Genomic DNA, 14,511 nt, shown 5'->3' on the forward strand with positions numbered 1-14,511 from the left:
TGTATTCATCTTTTCTGTGTAATGTCACAATAGTCTTTTAAGTCCTCTCTCTTCTATCTACTTTTTAATATTTCTGTAGGAAGTAATTATGTCTTTCCCTGTTCAGATATTTTTAGTTGCTTATTCTCACTAGGATAAAGGTTTACTTTCTTTAGCCTGATAAAAAAGTTTCATGACTTTCTAATCTGAACTTTGTCCTCCTTCATTGCCACTTGAGGAAGTATGAAGGGATTTCCTATCCTTTCATAAAATAAAAAAAAAGTAAATTTTTTTTTAATTTTTACTTGTTAGTAGTTGTCTTAGCTTTAGTGTCTTATTTATGTACTTTACTTGAGCTCTGTGGAGTATCTTCTCGGTTATCAAAAAGAGAACAACAGGTCTGGTCTTTTAAGCAAGAAAAGGGAAATATATATAAATTAAGGACACAACATGCCATAGATATAAAGAATCCATATAGGTGATATTTTTAGTTTTTCAATTCACTTTACTGGCATTCTTTGGATATTTTTTTCTTAGCCCCTGCTGCACAGTTGCCCTTATTAATGAATTTCTTGATCATTCTAGAACCTAGCAAGAGAATGGTTGGTTTCTAGTTATTGGGCAGTCCTTGTTCCCAGCTGAGCAATATCAAAACTTTTATATGATCCATTTTAATTTCTTTGAAATGAGAGACTTTGGGTTCATTATTCATTAGTTGAAACTAGGTTAGTCAGGAGTGAGACAGAGACGATTATTGGGTTGCAGTTAAAAATTTTGACAGAGTTACAAGGGGAAAGAAAAAGAAATGGAGGAAGCCTGGTGTACAGACACTGTGTTCCTCTGTTGGCTGGAACTCAGAGTAAATAAAAAGAATGGAGAGATTCAGGAGGCCAAAGTTACATGCTAGGTACGTAGGATATTCAGGGACAGTCTTCTAGCAAAACATACTTCATGTATAAAGTTACTAGCATTCTAACAAAATCTGGAATCTTTTGTATAGTAATACCAGATTCTGTATATGCATAAATAATATGGCAAGATATAGGTTTACCTATTTTCCAAATATATAGTGTATATATGTATTTATATATATAAATATTCCCACATAAATTGATAGATTATTCAACATATATATATATATATATATTTTTTTTTTTTTGTATTTTTCTGAAGCTGGAAACGGGGAGAGACAGTCAGACAGACTCCCGCATACGCCCGACCGGGATCCACCCGGCACACCCACCAGGGGCTACGCACTGCCCACCAGGGAGCGATGCTCTGCCCCTCCGGGGCGTCGTTCTGTCGCGACCATAAGGAGCCATCCCCAGCGCCTGGGCCATCTTTGCTCCAGTGGAGCCTTGGCTGCAGGAGGGGCAGAGAGAGACAGAGAGGAAGGAGAGGGGGAGGGTTGGAGAAGCAGATGGATGCCTCTCCTGTGTGCCCTGGCCGGGAATCGAACCCGAGACCTCTGCACGCCAGGCCAACGCTCTACCATTGAGCCAACCGGCCAGGGCCAACATAAATATATTTTATAGAATGATTTTAAGTTTCTTTTAGTCTTAAGAATAGCTTTGGTTTTATAGAAGAATGACTATTTTGTGCTATATGAATGAAAAGGAAAGCTATTTATCAATGAAAGTTAAAACTGTTCTAAAAATAGCCTGACCTGTGGTGGCACATCAAATAAGGCATTGACCTGAAATGCTGAGGTCTTAGGCACAATGCTGGGCTTGCCCCGTCAAGGCACATACAAGAAGCAACTACTATGAGTTGATATTTCCTGCTCTTTCCCCAGCTCTCTCCCTCTATCTTTCTCTTTAAAATCAATAAATAAACCTAATATATATATATATATATATTCCCTAAAAATATTAGGTGGGTACCATGGCTGGCTAGGTCATTTGCTTAGAGCGTCAAGATTGCCAGTTCAATCTCTGGTCAGGGCACGTACAAGAATCACCTAATGAATGAATACATAAGTGGAATAACAAATCGATGTTTCTCTCATTCTCTCCCTGTCCTCCTTCTCTCCCTCTCCTCCTTTCTCTTTTCTCCCTCTGTCCCTCCCCTTCTCCTTCCCTCTCTTTTTTCACCCCTCCTTCCCTCCCTCTCTCTTTCCCTCCCTTACCTTTCCTCTCTATAATCAGTAGAAAAATGTATTAGGTAAAGATGATCAGTTCTTTTAGGTGACACTGCAATGCACCATCTGTATTTTCTCTGCTTAAAAAAATTTTTTTATGTGTGCCTATTTTTCTCATAACCAGTCATTTAAAATTACTTTGGTATATTGGGATGAAAAATGAGTTCTATATTTGCCCTTGTGTAAGTTACTTTTGGCAAGAAAGAAACTACTTTCATTTTTTCTTGTTCTATATGTTCAAACCTGACAACTTTAGAAATAAGTAATTTCATTTGCCGTAGTAACATGCCTTTTATCTCATTTTGCATGTATTTTCTTCCTTTGTAGTTACCCTTAAGAACGCTGCTATGCTTCTAGAATTTGCAGCGATGTATAATGCTGAACAGTTGAAACTGTCTTGTTTACAGTTTATAGGACTAAATATGGCAGCTTTACTTGAAGCAAGGTAGGTTGGGTGCATATATTATATGATGGTTGCAAAAGCACTTATTTATAAATAATAGCAGTTATATTAATAATTTAAAAGTGAATAATGATAAATTCTAGCTTTGTAGAAAATAATGAATGTAAGAGGATTTAATCATTCCATGAACAGTTGAGTGAGTGCCTACTATATGTTAGCCTTTACTAAGATACAACAATGAACAAAATACTGTAGACAAAACTCTTGCCCTCAGTGGAGTTTACATTCTAGTTGGAAAGTTGTGGAATAATATCACAAGTATATCTCTTTGCTTGTTTAGGTTGATTTGTAACTATGGAATTGTGACCTTGGCTTTTAGAAACAATTTGTAATACTAGTATTTAATTAGTTTACATGTAAGCATGCATAAAATTTGTTATTGGTTAATTTCTGTTTTCTTTTTGTATTTATTTAAGATATTTCCTATACCACATATTGATTTTTTGATCAAACTTAAGTTGCAGGGGATGGTCTGAAAGAATTCATTTCCTCTAGTTTGTTGCAAACTGATAGGTATGTTGAATGCTTTTTGTAGAAATCAGTGAGTAAGGTTCCTTATGAAAAGACACATTTTACATAAAAAGTCAGCTAAATATTTATCCACTGTTTTAAGTTAATATTTCATATTATGAGGATTACCTGGATGGAAATTACTTGACATATGTTAATGATTTAGGAGTCACAGACATTTTAGAATTAGAGGGATCTTGGAAATTCTATTCCATTGTTTTGGCTGTGGAATTTTTAATGAAATAAGTTTATAGATTTTTTCAATAAAGTCAAAACTTTATTACATTTACTCGCTATAAAGTTAATGGTGAGTAAACAGTATTTTGGCGAACACAAATTTGAGATTAGAGATCTTGGTGTCTGCATTTTTAAAGCTTTGGTATCCAATTTCTGTATTTTGTATTAATAACTGATACTGCCATAATTTTTAATGGTAATAACTTATACTAATAAAAGTATTAATGATAAATAATACTAATATGCCAGGAAGCATTCTAAAAGTGTTACATAGAGTTAACTTAATGAAAATCTTATGAAGTAGATTCTGTTTATATCTTCATATTAAAGATGAAAATATTTAGAAAATTTTTGTTAAGAGTCAAGAAAATCGTGAACTATGTATTATAAATGATAAGTTTTAATAACTTAGCTTTCAAAGTCAGGGCTAATCTTTAATGAAACTAATTTCAAAACTGATTGAAATAAAAGTGTTGTAACAGATTTTTAATAATTGCCTCTTAGGGTTTAATTTAGGGGAAATAGTATTTTGGCAGTTTAATGCTTTATTTTGTAAACAATACTTTACAAGTGCAAATTAATGTTATGAGATATTAGACAATGTTATTTGAAAATGCCTCTGGTATTTTGGTATGAGAGCCTAATGAATGTTTCCAAATTAAGTTAATTTATTTATTGATATTATATTAGTAATACTAATCATATAAAAATTTTAACCAAATTTATTCAGTTTGTTAGATAGCAGTCAACCAAAATATAAAGTAAGGACCAAATCTGTCTAAAATATCATACTGGGAAATAATGTGTCACACTACTATTGTTCAATTATTATGTTGTGACAAGCATGTCAAGTAAACTATTAATATTAAAGATGGCACATGTGTGTGGTTATGTCTGTACTGTGTAATTTTAACTTTCATTAAAATAAAGTTTTGTATACAAACTTGAACATTCCTAATCAAATATGTTTGCTAGAAATAGTACAAATAAATATGCAAAGATAAAGGAGGGCACAGCAGCCTGACCAATGGTGTTGCAGTAGATAGAGCATCAGCCTGGAACACTGAGGTCCCTGAGGTCACTGCCTTGAATGCAGGTTCATCCTGCTTGAGTGCAGCTCACCAGCTTGAGCACGAGGTTGCTGGCTTGAGCTTGGGATCATTGACATGATCCCATGGTTGCTGGCTTGAACCCAAAATGTCATTGGCTTGAAGCCCAATGTCGGTGGCTTGAGCCAAGGGGTCACTGGCTCCCTTCAAGCTTCCTAGTCAAGGCATGTATGAGAAGTAATCAGGGAAAAACTAAAGTGCCACAACTATGAGCTGACACTGTTTATTTCTCTCCCTGTGTGTCTCTGTCTCTTGCTAACAACAAGAAAAAATGGAGGGCACACCAGTATTGACATAGCACAGCACCTCAAGTTAATTATCCTCAAAATGTTAAGTGGTATGGCCCTGGTTGGATTGCTTAGTTGGTTAGAGCATTGTCCCAATACTCCAGGCTGGAGGGTTCAATCGCTGGTCAGGGCACATACCAGAATCAACCAATAAAAATGAGTTGCCTGACCTGTGGTGGTGCAGTGGATAGAGTGTCAACCTGGAATACTGAGGTTGCAGGTTAAAAACCCCTGCTTGACCAGGCATGTAGGAGAAGCAACTGCTATTAGTTGATGCTTCCTAGCCTCCCCTATCTCCTCTCTCTGCTCTCAAAACTCAATAGAAAATATCTTTAAAAAAAATAATAAGTGGAACAACAAATTAATGTTTACTCTCTTCCCCTTTTCCTTCTCTAAAATCAATAAACATTAAAATTGGTATGGTACAACTTTGAATATGTAAGTTGTTTTGGATTAGTTGTAAGAATAGTTTGAGATATATATCAAAATGTAAACTTAGATTTAAATTTTCACTGATCCCTTAAAGTACATCTTTGGAACTTGAAAGTTTCTCAAAATCTACCTTGAATACTATTGATCTAGTCCAAATGTCAGTATACACATGAAAATACTAAAGCCCAGAAAGGTCAAGTTAGTTGCTCACTGTCATAGAGGTAATTAGGTATCCTCATAGTTAGGCTATTCTGTCAATATAGGCACTCCTATAGTTAAAGATTATAATTTGTGGAAAATGAAAGTTGAAAATGAATATGTACTTGCTATTATTTCATTACAATAGGAAGGATTTTTCTATCACTTATGTATAAGAGTTGCTTGATTGTCTAATGTGTTCATGCTATTTATTTAAATACATAATTGTGCATACTTCCTAAAAGAATTTATAACAGTTTGATTTTTTTAAAGGTAACTCTTATTCAGCAATATAAAATATCTCGATATATTTAAAAATCTTATGGGTGTTAATGTTACTTGAGTATTAAGATAAAATTTTGTATCTTACTTGTTAGGTCTCTTGATGTTTTAAGTATTGGTGTTCTGAAGGATCTTTCTGTGTTTTACCGAAAAATGGTAAGGTTTATGTTTTATCAGTATTATCAACTAAAGTGAAATATTGAGTCAGACTTCTCGATGGAATAATTTCCTAATGAATTCTAATACATGAGGAACTTCTAGAAAATAAGACAGTATTTTTTTTCAGATTTTATGGGTATGAAATTGAAGGTATTTTAATAAGATTAGTATCTTTTAATTACTTTATAAATGAAAGTTACTGAAAGCTTCACAGTCTTTCATTATTTATTTATCAAAGGTCAAGACAGTATAAAACGTGGATCTACATGGTCCCTAACAAATATATTTATTTGTATTTTTAATAAAGGGGAGCTTTTTTTGTCAGGGTTTGGTTTTATTTTTGACAACTTAATGGATTAAACTTTAAATTTAATTAATGCCTCTTGATTTAAAGGAAGGCATTAGGCATTCCAGACTTTTTCTAGTTAGTAGTGCCACATATTAAGACAAATGGGATATTATGCCAATTAAAAAAAATCTTTAGAAGTTTTGTATTTAAAAGGAGACATCTTTTTTTCTGTAGATTCCAGCAATGGATAGAAGAATCATTACACCATATCAAGATGGACCAGATATTAGCTCTTTGGAACTAGTAGAAGATGGAGATATTTTTTTGAAAGAAGAAATAAATACTGAACAAAATTATTTGTAAGCTCTGTTTTCTTTTTTCTTCTTCTTCATTCCCTTCTTGTCCCCACCCCCAATGTTCCACCTCACTCCATCCCAGATCTTGTATACTTTTATACTGATATCGAAAGAAAAAAGTTGAGAAACCTGACATAATACATAGGTAGGTATTTATGTTTATTCTTAGCCTTGGTATAGTACAAAGTAAATGAATAGTTATTTATTTATTTAGGTCAGAGTAGGGAGACAGTGAGACAGATTCCTGAAAGTGCCCTGACCAGGATCCACCTGGCAACCTCATCAAGGGCTGATGCTCAAGTACTGAGCTGAGGCTGGTGAGCTCCAACAGAGCTATCCTCGAGTCAGGGGTCATTCTGGAACTAATTGAGCCACTGACTGCAGGAGGGGAAGAGGGGGAGAGAGAGAAGCAGATAGTCGCTTCTCCTGTGTGACCTGACTGGGAGTCAAACCCAGTAAGTGCATCCATACATCGGGCTGACACTCGAGTCATGAGCCACCAGCCAGGACCAAATGAATAATTTATATTTGCAGATATAACAGAATATGAAAGGAATGTAGCCATCAGGTTTAACATGTTGGATTGAAATAGTGTATTTATCTTAATCACCTGCCTAAAACCTGCTGAAGTTAAAGAAATTAAAAAAAAAAAAAAAAAGGCACAATGTGCTAAAGCCCAGAGAACAGGAAAGGGGAAAATAGCAGTTAGCAGATGTTGACAGTTTTGGAAGTTGGAAAGGGGTTGTCGAGCAGTAGTGACTTAAACAGAAAAAAAAGCTAAAACAGAATTCTAGAAAGGCTTAAGAATTAGAATAGGTTTATGAAGACCAGGGTGAGTAGTTGGATTTGGAAAACATAGATTTCTTTCTGAACCCTATTCGACCAAGTGATTGCCCCTCTCCCACCTTGGGATGAAGACTAGAGATTTGCCCTCCAGAGGAGATGAACCAGAGGGGAGTGCATCGGCCACTTCTCTAGATTCCTCTCTACAGAGAACCTCACTGGTTCAAGAGATGTGGCCCATAATGACTGACATTTGGGTGTCCTCCAACAAAATATCCCCGGTTCTAGGTAATATCCCAGTAGTGGGGCCAACCATTTGGGAAGTCCTGCTTAGAATTTCCAATTCATGTTTTAGACTCATGAACTTGCTAACAGAATAACTTCTACTTGGTAAATGACCTGTTAAAATCTTTGGTGGTTCAACTAATTTACTACATGTATGCAGTGTGTGTGTGTGTGAGAGGGCACATGCTCATGTAATAACCTATGATAGTAGCTCACTGCTCTTGGGCTTCAGGGTTTTTTTAACCCCTTTTCTAGAGTTCATTAGCATTTGGGATACTTGGAAATTTATAAATAACTGACTTAGTTGTATGACATTATTACATGAAAAATTATGATAAAACTAGCATTGACATAAATGTTATTCTTTACAAGATAGTATTCACATCTGACCTGTGCAACTGTTGATGAATTATAATAAGATCTGTAATTATAGTAAAAAAAGTTGTATTCATAGATAATTTTATTTTTCTTTTCCCTATTAATAATACTTAATTTAGGGAATTAAACATTACTTGAAATGCTTTAAGAACTATCAGCAAATATTTCTCATTCAAGATTATAGTTTATAATAGCTTTTGTGTGAACGTGTACAGTATTTTTACTTTTCAGAGAATTTTCATGTATACCCTCTTGTTTCTAACTTTCACAGAAATGCAAGGTCAGAACAAGTAATAGTATCACATTGAGGTTCAGTGAAATTGAATAATTAGCTCCAGACCACATAGATAAATGAGACTATACATCAGGTGTATATATAATATTTATGGTTTTTTTCAACATTCCTAGTTTTTATGTATCATTTTATTTTTTTAAATGAATTTTCTATTTGCTTTTTCCAAGGGAAAGTGTGTTTAAGAAGTCCAAAACAAAAGCAAAAAAGAAGCCACGTAAGCGTTCAGATAGTTCTGGAGGTTATAACCTTTCAGATATTATTCAGAGCCTACCATCTACAGGTTAGTAGAAAGTGTTTTAGGATATATGTATTTCTGGATCTGTCATATCTCTATTCATTATCTAATTCATTTAACATGTATTGAATACTATTATATGCTCTCTGCCGGGGCTACTGAAATAAAAAATTATATTAGGATGGCTACAGAAAATTATCGTAGAATGGCTATAATACTTGTGATAAATCCTCTGAAATTTGCTGTGTGACATGCAAACTAGTCAGAGAGGATAGGAAGTATGTCCTTTTTTTTTTTTTTCTGAAGTTGGAAACGGGGAGGCAGGCAGACAGACTTCCGCATGCGCCCGACCGGGATCCACCCGGCATGCCCACCAGGGGGCGATGCTCTGCCCATCTGGGGTGTTGCTCTGTTGCAACCAGAGCCATTCTAGTGCCTGAGGCAGAGGCCATAGAGCCATCCTCAGTGTCCGGGCCAACTTTGCTCCAATGGAGCCTTGGCTGCGGGAGGGGAATAGAGAAACAGAGAGGAAGGAGATGGGGAGGGGTGGAGAAGTAGATGGGCGCTTCTCCTGTGTGCCCTGGTCGTGAATCGAACCCGGGACTCCTGCACACCAGGCCGATGCTCTACCACTGAGCCAACTGGCCAGGGCCGGGAGTATGTCTTAAAAGGAAAGTGCTACCTGAGCGGGACCTTGAAAAATGAAGTTAGTCAAGAAAAGGAGGCAGATAGAGCCAATCAGAGAAGGGGGCAATATGTTCCCAAGCCTAGAGGCAATAGAAAGAGCTGTACATTTCTTATGCTGATAGTTCAGTATGGCCCAGCCATATAGAGTGTGTGCAGGTAAGAGAAAGATTGGAGAGGGTTCAATTTTGGAGGGAATTGCATACCAATCTGAGGTATTTGTATTTTTATTCTGAAGGCTTTGGTTAGCTATGCATGGATTTTTTTGGCAGGGTGTGATAAGATTTTTGTTTTTGAGCACTCTGTCCAGTGTCATGGAAGATTAACAGAGGACAGAACATGTCAGAGATTCTGTTATGTGGATTCAATTGGTATATATCAGTGCTCAAGTAAGGAAATGTCAAGTAAGATGCCACTTATGTGCATAATGAGGCATATAATCCATTGATAGAATACAACACATTTCTTATCTAGGCATAATGTCATCCATATTTGTAGTTAACCTATTACAACATTTGCTTTTTCATGTAGTCTGATGCATGCTCTTTTCCCTCTTTCTCTAGGCATTCTACACACACTTTTTTTAAACTGATCCACTTAGAAATAAGTTGTAGATATGACATTTCCCCCCACACTTTTATATGACTTTCCTAAGAATAAGGATATTCTCCTACACAACCATAATACCATTATAACATCTAAGGCAATTACATTAATTTATTAATATTATATAGTAATATAGGCTATATCTGGATTTCTCTAATTGTCCAAAAATGTTTTTATAGCCTTTTTGCTTTAGCCTTTAAAAAATAGAGTATCCTATTAAGATTGACTTTGCCTTTTCTTATATATCTCTTTAGTATCTTTTGACTGAGAGTAGGACCCCCATAGCATTCTGTTTTGTTTTGAAAATTTCAGATCAGGTATTATAGACTATTCTATATTCTAGATTCATCTGATTAGATTCACATTAAGCTATCTAAATCTTAATGATTTCTTTGGATAAAAATATGAAGTGTGACTATAAAATAATGAGATTACAGTATGGCTTTCTGAAACAGATGTGTTTATAGCAGTAAGCTATAACGTGATATAATTACTAGCAGCATATGTTCATAGTCAATCAACTTTATACAAGCAACTTAAAAAAATACAACAGTACATTGCTTTGCATCCCTGTGAAAAAAATACCTGTGATTCGGGGCAAAGAAAGAATGTCTTTTCTGTTTAATAAAAGACTACAAATAAGGTATTTGACATGCTTGATAATCTCATAGAAATAAATAATGTAAGGAACAGTTTTTAAATAACACAGGAGATAAAAATGATAAGCACTGAAGAATGGTTTCCCATTTTCCACATCTGATTTCTATTTTAGGCCCTTTAAAAATTGTGAAGTTGTGATTTTGTTTTGTGTTACATGAATTACCTCTAGTACTTACCTAGGAGGCATAGGTGGATTGATGGAAGGATGAACAAATTGCTTGATAGCCAGATTTGAAACTATTGATTTTCCAGTCACCTTAAGAGAATTATGGAAATGGTTAGCACATGTGTTGGTCTTAGCAATTCAGAGCTGAAAGAGACATTAGTAATGAACTAGTTTATATCCCTTCCTTTAAACTTGAGGAAATGGGATCAGAAAAATTAAGTGATTTGAGGTAGTGACTGACAGAAGTAGATTTATTTTCTGAATCCAGTTTTATATTCTTTCTGCTGTACCAATCTTTCTGTAGCCAAAGCAGATAATGATTGAAAGATTAAATTTAATTGAGGACCAAAAAGACCTATTTGTGTATGAGGCAGATTTCATCAAAGACAGTTTGTGTTGATCTTAGTTAGACAAAAGACATTCTGTGAAAAATATTTTTCTTACCAAAAATAATTGTTGGCCACTTTAATCATTTTCTTTATTTATTAGACTTTTAGGAGCATATCAATATTAAATATGCTCTTTTAGATAAAAGTTTGTCCCCCTTAAAAATATTTAAAGTACTCTGGTGGAAAAAAGTTTGAATGTTATTTTCAAACTCTATTTTAGCAATGTTTTCCACAAAAGAGGCATGTATCTTGTAAAGGTGATTTACTTTTAAAAAAATGACACTTAGCCTGACCAGGCTGTGGCGCAGTGGATAGAGCTTCGGACTGGGATGCGGAAGGACCCAGGTTCGAGACCCCGGGGTTGCCAGCTTGAGTGCGGGCTCATCTGGCTTGAGCAAAAAGCTCACTAGCATGGACCCAAGGTCACTGGCTCGAGCGGGGGGTTACTCAGTCTGCTGAAGGCCCGCGGTTATGGCAAATATGAGAAAGCAATCAATGAACAACTACGGTGTCGCAACAAAAAACTGATGATTGATGCTTCTCATCTCTCTCCGTTCCTGTCTGTCTGGCCCTATCTATCCCTCTATCTGACTCTCTCTCTGTCCCTGTAAAAAATAAATAAATAAAAATTAAAAAAAATTACACTTACTTGAATATATAAGAGATGGTGCCCTGGCTGGTTGGCTCAGTGGTAGAGCGTCGGCCTGGCGTGCAGAAGTCCCGGGTTCGATTCCCGGCCAGGACACACAGGACAAGCGCCCATCTGCTTCTCCACCCCTCCCCCTCTCCTTCCTCTCTGTCTCTCTCTTCCCCTCCCGCAGCGAGGCTTCATTTGAGCAAAAATGGCCCAGGCGCTGGGGATGGCTCCTTGGCCTCTGCCCCAGGTGCTAGAGTGGCTCTGGTCACGGCAGAGCGACGCCCCGGAGGGGCAGAGCATCGCCCCCTGGTGGGCAGAGCGTTGCCCCCTGGTGGGCGTGCCGGGTGGATCCCGGTTGGGCGCATGCGGGAGTCTGTCTGACTGTCTCTCCCCATTTCTAGCTTCAGAAAAAAATAAATAAATAAAAAAGAGATGCTATCTTATTTATGTATTTATGTATGTATGTATGTATGTATGTATGTATGTATTTTTCTGAACTGGAAGTGGGAGGCAGAGAGACAGACTCCCGCATGTGCCCTACTGGGTTCCACCTGGCATGCCCACTAGGGGGTGATGTTCTGTCCATCTGGGGCATTGTTTTGTTGCAACCATAGCCATTCTAGTACTTGAGTGGGAGGCCATTGAGCTGTCCTCAACGCCCAGGCCAACTTTGCTCCAATGGAGCCTTGGCTTCAGGAGGAGAAGAGAGAAACAGAGAGAAAGGAGAGGGGGAAGGGTGGAGAAGCAGATGAATGCTTCTCCTATGTGCCCTGGCTGGGAATCAAACCCAGGACTTTCATACGCTGGGCCAACGCTCTACCACTGAGCCAACTGGCCAGTGCTGGCATCTTTTGTTTTTAAATCAAGTATATACCATTTTAGTTATAGCCCATATAATGTGTTTATTTTAGCTATTTTGCTTCTACATTTTGATTGTACTAAATTTGGGGTATGTGAAAATAAACACATGAACCGAAGTAAAAGTTTACTTTTTCTGTTTATATTTGAAATGACTGATCTACTAATGAATCTGAATACCAGGGCTGGGAGAGAGGCAAGTGTTTAGCCTGCTTAAGAGAAGAAATGGTATATATGTTTCATAACAATTCTTTTGCTTTAGGTGATAATAAGCTAACTAAAAGTAGTTCTTAATCCACAGATTTATTTTTAGGTTTATTTTTTTTTGCTGAAGAAAACCCTCAAACAGACCACAGTTGACTTTAGCAAAGCCTCTGTTACTGGGACAGTCTGCCGGCTAGATGAGAAGTAAAAGGTTACAGTGCTCCCCCCACACAGAATGGGGCCAGTCCCTTCTGTATGGGTACGGAGACCTCTGTATGGAGAGACATGCTAAAGGGAAAAGGCAGGGGTATATAACTTACTAATTTGGTCTTTTTTATTTTTATATGGAATAAAAAAGTTCTGAATCACTGATCCCAAATAACTGTCTTCCTTGGGATCCGGATCGTGGCATAATTTCTATATAATTGAAACTATTGTTTTAATTCTAGATTTTAAATTTTCTTTATTTCAACTTTCATTTTAACTGTTCTTTTCTTGTTTGGTTTTTTTTTTAGCTTGAATTACTAAGATTTTGGTGTAGTGGCTATGATTTAAATGTTAAGTCTGGATAAATGGAAGCTTTTGGCTTTATTTGATTTATTGAATATAATACATATGTTTACTGTATACATATTTTTAAAATTTATCTTTTAGGATTACTAAAGTCTGATAAGACCAATTCTGTGGAATCTCTTCCGGAACTACTGACATCAGACTCTGAAGGAAGCTATGCAGGAGTTGGGAGCCCGAGAGATTTACAGTCCCCTGATTTCACAACAGTGTTTCATTCAGATAAGAATGAGGTTTGTTTTTACTTGACTAATAATGTACTATTTTCTTCAAAATTTAGGTCTATACAGTTTATCTTTAACTTCGTGTTATTTTTACTTTAATACAGTCATAGTTTGTTTATTATAAAATATAATTAATGATATATGTCATTTTCTCAAATTGGTGAAATGTTTCTAGTTTTAAAGATTTTAATGGCAGTTTTGAGCACTTTATGATGATTTATTTCTAATCTTTCCACAACTAAAATTTATGTTGATATAAAATAGAGGAACACTGTTTAGACATATTGGAAAATATATTTATAGCTAAATTACCTGAAAATTATTTTGTGTGATGCACCAGCTAAAAATTGTCCTAGGAAAATGATTTTGAATGTAAGCCTAATTTTAAATTCTGAAGTCTGTTTTCTGCTTCATCTGGAGCAATACACTCTGGAATGGATTGCTCCTAATCTAGCACAATTCCCATTAAGCTGCAGAATTCCTAGTCTGGTCAGCTATAGGCATCTCTTAACATTTCATAATTGTTCATCTACAGGGAAGAAAAGTATCTAACTTAATTAGATACAGTCATTTTTTCCTAATCCTATACATCCACAAAATGTAAGAACTAGAAATTTCTGAGACATTGGAAAATTTACCCTTAATATCTTCTAAGCCTCAAGAATCAATTTTTTTTCTCTCTCTTTTTTTTTTTTTTTTTTTTTTTTACTGTAGGGTAGAAATCAAGGGCAATTCATATCAACACATTATTGACTGGCAATTTTATGCAGAAGTTATCTGTCACCGGCTATTTTTTCATAATTGAGTATGAAAGTGAAACAATCTAAATAAACTTCAGTATACTTAATTTATACATAATGAATTTAAATGAAACTTTGTACATATCTGCTACATATTATATTTTATACATATTACATATTTTAGTAATTTTTTTTGGTGTGGTATACTGTATAGCAATCACCTACGTGTAATGGTACACAACATGTTTTGCAAATATATCTGGTTTCGCTGTGTTTTCCTTTTGAAACACACACACGTTCTAGTTGGATTTTTTTTATACCAGTAACTATTTTTTCTAAAATGTGGTCTTTTAGTT

At 35.7% G+C, this 14,511-nt stretch overlaps 1 protein-coding gene across 3 annotated transcripts in view; it reads left to right on the forward strand.

Annotated features, from left to right (window-relative positions):
• Positions 1 to 14,511, forward strand: part of IBTK (inhibitor of Bruton tyrosine kinase) — an 85,965-nt gene that overhangs the window by 39,101 nt on the left and 32,353 nt on the right. For all 3 annotated transcript variants that reach the window (XM_066358970.1, XM_066358969.1, XM_066358971.1), the window contains 5 exons: positions 2,447 to 2,564; positions 5,733 to 5,793; positions 6,320 to 6,444; positions 8,350 to 8,462; positions 13,276 to 13,424. In XM_066358970.1, the coding sequence (XP_066215067.1) occupies positions 2,447 to 2,564; positions 5,733 to 5,793; positions 6,320 to 6,444; positions 8,350 to 8,462; positions 13,276 to 13,424 (566 nt within the window). The remainder of the gene's footprint in view (positions 1 to 2,446; positions 2,565 to 5,732; positions 5,794 to 6,319; positions 6,445 to 8,349; positions 8,463 to 13,275; positions 13,425 to 14,511) is intronic.

The sequence above is a fragment of the Saccopteryx leptura genome, chromosome 1 (genome assembly GCF_036850995.1).
Source record: "Saccopteryx leptura isolate mSacLep1 chromosome 1, mSacLep1_pri_phased_curated, whole genome shotgun sequence".
NCBI classification, from domain to species: domain Eukaryota; kingdom Metazoa; phylum Chordata; class Mammalia; order Chiroptera; family Emballonuridae; genus Saccopteryx; species Saccopteryx leptura.